The 12,262-nt window shown below is 34.3% G+C and overlaps 1 protein-coding gene across 1 annotated transcript; it reads right to left on the bottom strand.

Moving 5' to 3' along the window:
- Positions 1 to 256: 256 nt before the first annotated feature.
- LOC107848367 (J domain-containing protein spf31) lies at positions 257 to 7,777 on the bottom strand. The gene is made up of 9 exons (XM_016693129.2): positions 7,545 to 7,777; positions 4,378 to 4,468; positions 4,226 to 4,286; positions 2,918 to 2,995; positions 2,414 to 2,487; positions 1,877 to 1,990; positions 1,691 to 1,798; positions 674 to 712; positions 257 to 550 (listed from the first exon to the last, which is right to left on the bottom strand). Exons 1-9 carry the CDS (start codon positions 7,664 to 7,666, stop codon positions 464 to 466), a joined length of 774 nt encoding a protein of 257 aa, XP_016548615.1. The 5' UTR covers positions 7,667 to 7,777; the 3' UTR covers positions 257 to 463.
- Between the last annotated feature and the right edge of the window lie 4,485 nt (positions 7,778 to 12,262).

Consider the following 12,262-nt stretch of genomic DNA (forward strand, 5'->3'; position numbering starts at 1 on the left):
CAGCATAGAGGAGCTGCTCCAACATCTACACTACAAAAAAAGATGCTCTCCAGAGCGATATGTATTTCGATAGAATCAAAATCGAAAAAAATGCATTAGGAGCTAATTATATATGTTCGTTGGGTGTATCAGGAACTAATTATGTATCTCAATAGACTTAAAATCAAAATTTTCAGTAATCATGCAAAATATTGAGATTTTCTCTAATTAGGCCTTAAAAGAATTCCTAGGATCAAGTCCACAGACAGAAATTTAAGTCAAATGCAATAACTAAAGAGCAGAAAAGAATACCAAGGGCTCCTTCTATATGTGCTAGTTAGACTCAATATACATCTAGATATACTTTGCTGCAGAATAATTTAAGTGTGCTACAGATGCAAATTGATACAGGTTTGAAGCTTGCACTTCACAGCCAATTAAAGCTTTAAACTCACTGAAACAAAACTAATTTGAGTACATGTGTTTAACCTCGTTTCACAGGTCTTTGAACGTAAGATTTATTGGGATCTTCTGTTTTCAACTTCGGAGGCCGAATTTCTCCCTTCTTAACCTGCAGAAGCACATACAATCGTGTTCATTTGCGATTTCTTCAATGTATAAACATTCTCCTCATAACCTTTCACTTGGGAAAAAAGATAAAAGTGATTGCAATATAAGCATTAATTAGTCTTACCTTCTTTCCTCCTTTCATGAAATCTCTCCAACTGGACACCTGATAACAAGTACAAGAAAAGTTTAATTATCATAAAAATAAACTCACTTCAGCAAAGAACTATTACAAGATCTGAAATGGTTCAAAGTACAGTCCAATTTATAGAAAAACCTCAGTGATAAGATGCCAAAACTGCTTATTTTAGAAAGTTCAAAAGGTTTTTGGCAAAGTTCTATTCTTCAAAAGTATTTTTATCAAAAAGCACTTGTCACAATTATTTTTAAAATTTAAGCTAAGCAAATTTTAGAAGCTTGGCCGAACATGCTATTATTAAGTTTGTAGGCAATCGTCAACAATTTTCTCATGCTCACGGGAGCAAAAGTGATATTTGCTCTGTCTTAGCTAAGAGCTAAGATACCCTATGATTTAGCACACAACCCCCTACCCCTTAAAAAAATGACGGAATCATGTTTTATCTTTTTATGCTCATTTTACAACAAAAGAAGTCGTCCAATAAATACTTTTTATCTTAGAATTTTACACTATTACAAGCATACACCGAGATGCAACTTTCTTGTAGCAGTTACTTCAGGAATTTTATATCTGTGACTATAACCATGTCAAATAAAACCTGAGGACACACAATAGGTTATACTGCATCCAGAAAATGTACTATAATCCTAATGACAATCACGAAGTAAGACCATTAAGTAGTTAGTTTTAGCTTGTCATGTAGAATTATTTTAAGGAGAAGCCACACTTCAAACGAACAAACAATAGCATTCAAGTTAGCAGGTTGAAATGGAAAACCAGGCATCACATGAGTATGGGCAGAATCATCGCCCTCTGAAAAAAATACATCCAAACATAAAACAAACATTCCAAAAATTAGCATTGGAACCTTTTTCTCAAACAAGATGAGCTGTGAACCAACACTAGACAACTGACTAGATAAATATATAAGATCGTAATATAAGTCGGAATCTGCAATTTTCGTATATCAGGAAAAGAAAGGTACATAATGCATTGAAAACTAACCCTCTTTTCTCTAGTTCCTTCCCACTGCTCCTCATGCTCACGCTTCCTTTTCCACATCTCTTTTGTTTCTTCCTCATCTTTCTTCAAACGACCTTCCTCTTCTGATATCTACACAACATTCAAGATATAAAGCATCAGCAAAAATCTAAAAACATGACAGACAAGAGAAGCAACTGGTATAAGTACCCTCATTGCCATTTTTCTCCTCCTCCATTCTTGGTCCGTCAATATTTCTTTAACCTTCAACTTCAGCTGATGCTGGAATTCTTCTGATTGCTCATGCTCTTGGTCGAATTTTCCCTTTTAGTCAAGAAATCAACCATCTCAAATCAAGAAAATAGTTTTCATGGTTATACATATTTTACTAAATGCTCAATTAACTGCTAACAAACATTCCCTGATCTCAAACCTTCGGGGTAGAAAACATGAGGAATTCAACAAAGATGCTCTAGCAGATAGGCGAGAGAAAGTTCAGAACTCGCCTAGTTGCTTAGAATAAATCAAGGTGCCAAACAAGCACAGTTTAAGGTGGCTGTGGCTTGGGCAGTGATTAACATGATTCTCAATGTAAGAAATAAAGAGGCCACCCAAAGCTACAGATAACATCAGGAAGAAAATTCCCCATTTCAAATCCAGGGACAACAATTCCAGCTAATCATAGACATTCAAGTTGGGTAAATATAATCAGGAGACATCGCAGAAGAGCCTATCAAAGATAATTACCTCAGTAACTAATGATTTCAATTTACTAGCCGTATCTTTCTTAAGCTGCTTCTTCCACTTTGCTCTCAGCTCTTCTGTGCTCATACCCAAGGAGAGGAAAAAAAGGTATCAGACGCAAGCCACACAAAAAGACACAGCACCATGAATAACAGTATGGTTTCCACTAATTAAGTGACCAAACAAGACTTGCAATACCAAGCAAAAGAATATTACTCAGCCCACATAAGAATGGCTAAATATACAACAACATACCCAGTGTAATCTCACAAGTGGGTTTGGGGAGGGTAGAGTGTACGCAGACCTTACCCCTACCTTGGGAGGTAGAGAGACTGTTTCCGATAGACCCTCAGCTCAAGTACGGCCAATATAAAATAAAAGTTTTGACAACGTCCACAACCAAATAATAACAGAAACAGTTTCAACCTCCTTTATTGATGCAGTGACAATGTCACAATCAGGAAAAAAGGAAAACAAGAGAAAAAAATACAGAAAAAGGAAGCCGACCTTTCGCTGCATTGACCTGGTTCAGAATATAATCCCTCTCCTGTGGATCAAGCAATAACTGCTGAGCTTTTGCTAAAGCTGCATATAAAATGAGAACAATTTGGTCAAAGTTTGCCACAGGTAGGAAGCAAAAAAAACTAGAATGGTGTTAACCTACTAAAGCACTTTGGCAAATATATGTTGTTGTTAACCTACTAAAGCAGTAAAACAGAAAATTTATCAAAATTTCACTCTGCAAAACTACAATTAAGCTCTAAAACATTAATTTTGAAAACCAGGAAAGGGTTTAACTCCTTTATGAAACACTCCATTACTGCTTCTAATTCTGCACTCAACATGTCTAACACGATGTTTCTCCCAACAAATGAGGATAATACTCAGTGCAACAAGAAACACCAACAGGACAAAGAATGTACATATAACTGTGGGGTATTGCAATGTCTTAGAAAGTGGATTCTTTTGATAGTACTTGAAAGTCTCTTGAAAAGAAAAACCCATTACAACATTAGGTGTCTTTTACGAATTTCCTAAGTTGCTATTTGAAGTGATAACAATGTTTGCTGGCCAAAAAAATCCTCTGATATGAAGAATGATGTCACCTTAAAAGTAATTCAAATAAAAACAACAAACTCATGTGGCATCTACTCTGCCTTTACAAGAACATCTGGGTCAATGCAAGTTAAAACAACGAGTACATACAAAGACACACTAGTTTATGGTTGTACACACAAATTGGGAAGAAGTTAAACAAGGAGGCTTTCTGACTGAACTCAACCCGTGAAAGAAAGTATCAAGAATCAAGACGATCTCAGGATATTTTATGGTAGACTAAGCAGTCACAGTGCTCCAAAAAAACTGCTTCGCATGATCTCAAGTGATAAAAACCGTCAAATGTTACTCATGTTGCATTTCATCAGCATAAATGAGTCATAAAATATTGAAACAAATGAACTACACATTCATTGAACCGAATGCAGATTTTCCTAGAGCCACATTTCTTGGATTAGTTCAAAAAGATGAAGCACCCACTATAATTAGCATTCTTCATCTGAAATAGGCAATTCAATGTGACAAAGGAGTTTCTTCAAGATAGTTGCAACAAATTCAGTACAACTACACTCAGAATTCATAATGCATAGTTGTATATCTTGCAGTTAAAATGCTATAGGAAGTGCAAAATCCCCGTTACTTTACCAGATTTATCCTAACCAAAAGAGTTTGGACAAATAGAATAATTCTTCACTTCAGAAACTACCTAAAATAAATGGAACTATAAAAAGTGGCACACAGAAAGAGCATCTTCCTCACCGCCAAATGCCTCCTTTGCTTGTGGATGCTTGCACTTGTCAGGGTGAACTAGCAAAGATAACTGCAGGTAATTCAAGTGAACATATTAGATAATTTGACAGAATTAAGGGAATGGTTTGAGTCAAATGGAAAATGTATTGACAAATTTACACCTTACGATATTGCCTCTTGACTTCATCAATGGATGAATCAAACGACAGGTTAAGATAGTCAAACGGATTCAACTTGAAGCATGAAAGGATCCTGCATGGTTTTTAAATTTGAAACCAAATTACGACAATTTAGAATGATAGAAATAAGAAATAGATATAGAATTCTAAGTTCTGACCAAACGAACAACCCATATCAAAAAGCAAAAACCCCAAGCAGAGGCGGAGCCAGGATTTGAGGTTTGGGAGTTCTGAATATTAAGACAAGACAAAGACCTCAAACTAATATATAATAACCGTCAAACTAACAAACAAGTATCAATATTCAATGTATGTTTAAGAGAAACATATCACTTAAACATTATATGAATATAAACGGTCAAAATATGGATCTGTCATAAATTTAAATATTAAAAATAATTTTTAATAAATTATTACACATTGACATTATAATAAGTAAGCAAATAGGGAAAAACTAGACAAGAGAAAGACTAAAAAAGTATAATGTTTATATATTAGTTAACAGGCGGACGTCTAGATTACAACAGTCGTTCGTTGGGTGGCAGGCAATTGCCACGGTGATTAGAACCCTAACTTCTTCGAAAATTTGATTTAATTTTGAGGCTTTGAGGGTTCAAATTTTTTTAAATATTTTAGAATAGTAGATCTGCTTTTTTTTTTTTTAACTTATATATTAATTTATATTTTATTTTCTAAATAATTGTTGTCTTTAAAGCTTGAAACTTTTTTTTAGGGTAAATCGTGTGTAAATTCTTCTCACTGATGTGATGTATTTCATATTTTCTTTAAAAAGGAGAACATTTTCCAGATAGCAGAAAACAGAAAAAGGGAAAAAAACCGTGTCTGCTACATAATTTTGAACCCAGAACTCTGGGGGAGGGGGGTTTGCATACCAATTATGCACCACTGAGCCATCTACATTTGCTATTACGTGGGTTCACATGCTTAGAATTATATATATTTACCAAAGTTTCTAATACAAATATAGGGTCTATGCAAAAGCTATTGGGTTTGTCCAAATCCCCGTAATATACAGTAGCTCCGCCCCTAACCCCAACATACATAACACACTCAAATACAATATTATAAAGAAAAAGAGTAGCTTTAACATCGATCACAATAGAGAGAACCAAATAAGTAGGAACGAGGGTGTTAACAACCACCGGCAGAAATATAATAACTGATCCCCATTATTTTTTATGGATGTACCAGGGTGCCATTGCACACGGACTCATCGATTGAAAATTTGTATATATATGTACAAGTAAATGTATAAATGTTAAGCCCCGCCACCGTACTAAAAAGGAGCTAATGATGCCAGTGGTTAAAGCTCAGATTTTACAGCAGCAGCGCAAGTTCGATTCCTACTGCTTACAGTTTTTAGAAAGATTTTAACACTTTCTACTTTCATTGTTAAAAAAAGTTGTGGCTACACCAAGTAGGCAACGCTTTATACTGTGTTAAAATTGTTGATCAATATTAATTATAGTTTTCCTCCGTAAATATAGACTCCACTTTCCTAAAATGCTGTATACGTTATTGTTCAATGCAGCATGTCACCCAAAGCTTCCAAATCTTGGATTCTCCTCTGAATAGGACTATTAAACAATAAGACAAAATGAGAAAAAAGGAACAAAAAAAGGTAACGACATGATCACACCAAAAAGGTCACTACCTAAAATAGGACTTTTTTCCTCTTTACTAAACAATGAATTTAATGATACGATATAACAAAAGTTAAGTGACAATCAAAACATACATTGTATCTGACTAAAAACACAAAACAATACAATAGGTAACAACCATCCAAACATGGTCTAATTTACTAAACTTTCCATAAAGCAAAGTATCCTACCATCCTTGAGCTTCCTTTTCTCCAAAACTCATGCTAAAACTACTCCTCGCTAATTGCAATTTTACACATGAATGTAGAACAACGCGATCACAACGCGATCATGCGGATTATTAAATAGTAAGTAAAGACAAAATGAGAAAGAAAAAAGATAACAACGCGATCACACCAAATTAATTGTCACATGATCATGATAGTTAGCATACAACGGAGACTTCCATATGTTCTAGCCTTGGGAGACAGAGTTATCTCACCTGTTGCCAATGCCAAGTGACAGATATCCTGTGGAATTACTAGACTCACAAAGCTCTAACTTACTAGACTCACAATGGTAAAGTATCCTACCATCCTTCAGTTTCCTTTTTTTCCAAAACTCATAGTAATAATTAGCATACAACAGAGACAAACACAAACACACCAGGTGATTTCTTCCATATGTTCTAGCCTTGCTAGACAGGGTTATCTCACCTGTTGCCGATGCCAGGTGACAGGTATCCCATAAAATTACTAGACTCACAAAGGCAGTATCCTACCATCCTTAAATAAAATTACTAGACTCACAAAGGCAGTATCCTACCATCCTTAAATCTACTTTTTCCCAAAACTCATAGTAATTAGCATACAACAGAAACAAAAACACCAAGTGATTTCTCCCATATGTTAGCCTTAGCCTTGGTAGACAGAGCTTTCTGACCTGTTGTCAATGCCAAGTGACAGGTATCCTGTGGAATTACTAGACTCAAAAAGATAATATCCTACCATCCTTAAATCTACTTTCTCCAAAACTCATAGTAATTAGCATACAACAGAAACAAAAACACCAAGTGATTTCTTCCATATGTTCTAGCCTTGGTAGACGGAGCTTTCTGACCTGTTGCCGATGTCAGGTGACAGCTATCCCGTGGAATTACTAGACTCACAAAGGTAAAGTGTCCTACCATCCTTAAGTTACCTTTTTCCCTAAACTCATAGTAATAATTAGCACACAACAGATTACCAGTTTCAAAAAAAAAATTAGCATACAGCAGAAACAAACACATTTCTTCCATATGTTCTACCCTTGGTAGACAGAGTTATCTCACCAGTTGCCGATGCCAGATGGCAGGTATCCCGTGGAATGAATTAGTCGAGGTGCGCGTAAGCTGGCCCGGAAACCACGGTTATCAAAAAGAAAAAAAGAAGCATAAAACTACACCTAAGGTTATCATAATTTACACACAGAAATATAGAAACGCTAACAAAAAAAAGGGAGTAAATGCGAAAACGATTTCGGTACGATGAAGAAGTAGAAATTTACCTATTAACTTCGTTATCGCGTTCAACTTCACTGACCTCAGCGAAGAATTGTTTAAGAAGTGCATCTTCCTGTGCCGCGATTTTCGCCGGCGACGGCATCGTATCGCTGCTGTTGTCTCCCATTGTAAACGGAGTTTTTTTTTGGGGAGGGGGAGTTCCGATTGAAGAAGATCCCGTTTTACGGTTCAGAAATTGGGCTTTGAGCTTTGGGCCCAGTATGGGCTGGTCTAATGTATGAAGCTTAACGGGTTAAAATGCAGCAAAAATTACACAAATTAGCATCCTTAAGACTATAATTACAATAAATAGCAACACTTCTTCAAAATTGCAACTTATAGCAAAAGTAGTAATATTTTACCCACTTCATAGTAATAGTGTCACACCCCTTTTTTAAACATCCAAAGATTAATTTCATGGTTCGAAAGGGTTTTATTATTAAAGTGACAAAAGATTGAAAATTTATTTCGAAAAAGAATTATTTACATTTAAACTCAGAGTCTTCACTTGGCATAGATCGGGTGTGCCAAGTCACCTTTGGAAATCCCTTTTCAAAATATTTTGACTCTTAAAAATGGTTTGCGAACAGAGATTCCGGCTAAGGAATTCTGTTGACCGAGGGGAAGGTGTTAGGCACCCCTCGATCCCGTGGTTTGACCACGGTTGTTCGGTGGAGCACATCGGCTAATTTGACACTGCGAATGTATAAATCACATAAAACACGCAAAACAATCAAGCAAGCAAACAAAATAAAACAATCAAAAATTTAGCGTCCAGTCCAATTTATTACAAACCGAAATAAAAATACTGAAATGACCTACACTAGTCCTAAACTATGCTTTACCCGATGCCTCGGGCCTTGATCACGAACATCCTTCGCGTACAAAATTCTTCGGGGCATTTCCCGGTGAGTAAATATATACAGATACTTCGGGGCATTCCCCGGTAAATAAGTACATAAGACCTAAAGTGATAAAACAAAACCATTCAACACACATTTCAAGCATTCACCAATCCAACATTCTTAAATTTGCCTACCTCTATTTCTCGCCTAACGAACCACGGCTTAAAACATGATACTATCGATCTTAACAAAGTCGATTTTTATTCGGAGACAAGCAATCTTCGCTAAACCAACATAAATCAATATTCACTTTTAACCGATTTTTAATTCCCTCCCCAAATTCCCCTTTAACACCAAATTTCCCACAATTCACAAATCGCCATCTTCAACAACCCACAATCACTTTTCAATGAAATTAAGCAACAAGTCATTATCAAAGTAACAATTTATCAGTAATCAAGATCAAGCAACATGCGAGATTCCATTCAATGCATCATATTCCATCAACAATGAAAGAAAAGAGAAAAAAGTAGAAATGGACCTCAGTGATGATTTTATTCCAAATATCAGTCAATCGAAAATACGATTCAGCATGCCAAGGAACCCCGAATCAGCCTCAGCAACTCGACCTCAAATATCGGTCTCCAACCCTTGAAATCCAATTCGAACAAAGCTCCACGAAGAACAAATGAAAATAAAAATTAAAATCAAAGCTCCCAAAATCCAACAGAAACTGAAAACCAGTACAATTTTGAGCTTCAGTGAGCTCAGACAATATGATGACGATGCAAACCAGAGAAAGACGGCGCGACGGGATGATGGCGGCGTTTTTCCGGCAAAGACTCGCCGGAACAGTCAATCCATCGTTTTTCTTTCTTCTCTCGCTCTCCTCTCTTCTCTGGAAGCTCTCTCGATCTCTCCCTCTCACTATGCGTATGTGTTTATGATGAAGAAAGAGAAAAAATGGAGTCTTTGTTTCCCTTTTTTGATCGGATCTGTATGTTGGCTGTGGAGCAGAGAAGAAAAAAAAGAATGGTCCTCCTCCGTGAGGTGTGAATTGTGTCCCCTTTGTTGTTGAGAATGTATCTAAGAGAGATGAAAAAAATGGTATCTGTTTTCCGGTGAGCTGTGAAGGGAGTAAGCTAACAGAAAATGTCGAAATTCGGCGATTGTGTTGCCGGAACAGTAACCCGAAATCAAAATAACTATATCTCTCTCTATTCGTCTCTCTCTCTCTCAATCGGCTTTCCTTTTTTGGTATGTGCCGATTAGTGTGCGATTTTGAGTGAGCTGTGAAGGGAGAGGATTGCCCGTGTGTGTGTTATGAGAATTCTAGTGGAGAAGATGAACCCCCCTTTTCTGATGTAGTCCCCGTGAAATGTGAGTGTGATCCCTTTTATATTTTTGTTGTTTTGTGAGTTGGTTAAAAATAAAATAAAAGGTGATGTGGGGTAAGGTAGGTAGGGTATGGGGTGGGGTGGTGATGTGTCAAGGTGATGTGTCAAAAGTTGTTAGAAGTTTGTTATTTTTGTATTTTTGTGGGAAATAATTAGATGAGTGAGGGTACACGGTAGGATAAAGTAAAAATAGATAAAAACAATATCGGGGAGGGACGAAATTAGGTGTCTACAAATAGAAGAATATGTATTTTTCAGTTGTGCATATGTATTTATGAGTAATACATATATATTTGTATATGTATTTATATAGCAACATTTTACTTAAATACAAAATACAATTTGCTATTTTTCGTAATTATGAAACTGTTGCTATAAAATTTATAAGTAAGGCTACAGAGTTGCTATTTCTGAAATTTTTCCTAAAATGCACCAATAGCCACATTTAAGGAAAAATTACAAAAACTAGCATTCTTAAGACTATAATTATAATAAATAGCAACCTTTCTTCAAAATTGCAACTTATAGCAAAAGTAACAATATTTTACCCACTTCATAGTAATAGAAGAATATGTATTTTTCAGTTGTGCATATGTATTTATGACTAATACATATATATTTGCATATGTATTTATATAGCAACATTTTACTTAAATACAAAATACAATTTGCTATGTTTCGTAATTATGAAACTGTTGCTATAAAAGTTATAATTAAGGCTACAGAGTTGCTATTTCTGAAATTTTTCCACTTTTAAAGGGGGTGGATTTGTGATGGAAAAATTACAGAAACTACCATCCTTAAGAATATAATTATAATAAATAGCAACACTTCTTCAAAATTGCAACTTATAGCAAAAGTAACAATATTTTACCCACTTCATAGTAATAGAAGAATGCGTATTTTTCAGTTGTGCACATGTATTTATGAGTAATACATATATATTTGTATATGTATTTATATAACAACATTTTACTTAAATACAAAATGCAATTTGCTATTTTTCATAAATATGAAACTGTTGCTATAAAAGTTATAATTAAGGCAACAGAGTTGCTATTTCTGAAATTTTCCCATTTGTGATTAAGTATAGAAAAAAAAATACATAAAGTAGCATAATTAAGTATTAAATTACAAAAAATAGCTACACTTTTATCAAATTATATTTTGTAGCATATGTATTTGTATTTGTATTTTTGTAACAACAGTTTACAAAAATACAAAATACATATCGATCATAAGGGCAGTAAAAATCATATGTATTTGTATTTTTGTAGCAACAGTTTGCAAAAATACAAAATATAACTTGTTATATTATGTAATTATGAAACTATTGCTATGAAACTCATAATTAAGGGGATAAGTATGCTATTTCTGAATTTTGTCCTTTAATATATGAGCAATTTTCATAAGTAAAAATAACTTAAATCCCAATAGTTTGGAGCTTAATTATTGAAATTTTTGATATTTTACATAATAACTAAAAATTCTGATTTTGAGTCTATCAAGATACATAATTAGCTCCCTGATACATCCAACGAAGATACAATATAATTAGTTGAGATTTTTGTAATTAATTTGTAAGAGTGGAGATTTGTGTAAATATGATAATTTAAGGTGTACATTTATGTTATTTTTCTTATCATATATTCCAATTGTTTAGTACCTAATTACACCTTATCTCAAAGCTTTTTCAAAATACATAAAATTTCTAATTTTAAATTGGTCGGGTATATTACTTAAGGTCATGATACACTAATTAATATCTCTATACATTACTTAGTTGGTTTCATGATGTATCGCGATCCTAAGTAATGTATCACGATATAAATTAAAATTCGAGATTTTTGTAGTTATTTTAAGGAGTTGGGATTTTAGGTAATAATGGTAAGTTAAGGTGTGGTATTATGTAATTTCTCCCTTGAACTTTTGGGCTCGCGATTGCTCCTTGCCCAAAAAATTTCAAGTTTAACGAGCTTTATCCTCTAAGTAATACTTTTAACTTTTGACATTAAAATTTTATCTGTAGAAAAAATGGGGATCAAAAGTTTAAGATAACGCATTTTCAAAGTCATTGAGCGTAATTTTAAGGTTGTTATTTAAATTATAACCAGATTTTAGCCATTTGCAATGTATATAAACATAGTCATAGCTTACACAGATTTTACTTCTTTCTTATGGAGATACGGAGACTGTTTTAAAATCCACTTTCCGAAATTCAAATTTTAGGACAATGTATTCCATTAGTAAAGCTCCTTGAATTATTTTATATCTATAATATGGACACACAAAAAACATGTAGTGTTTGAAATGTAATTTTGAGTGAAATTCATTCTTTTTTGTTAGTACAAGTATCAAGTAATTCTATCACTTTGTAATCACAAGATTCAACGTCACTTCGATATTTATTTTCTTTTCTTTTTGGAAGTTTTAGTGAAGACATATGGAACGAATTTATAATATACAAACAAACGAGATCAA

This window comes from Capsicum annuum, chromosome 11 (assembly GCF_002878395.1).
Source record: "Capsicum annuum cultivar UCD-10X-F1 chromosome 11, UCD10Xv1.1, whole genome shotgun sequence".
NCBI lineage: Eukaryota > Viridiplantae > Streptophyta > Magnoliopsida > Solanales > Solanaceae > Capsicum > Capsicum annuum.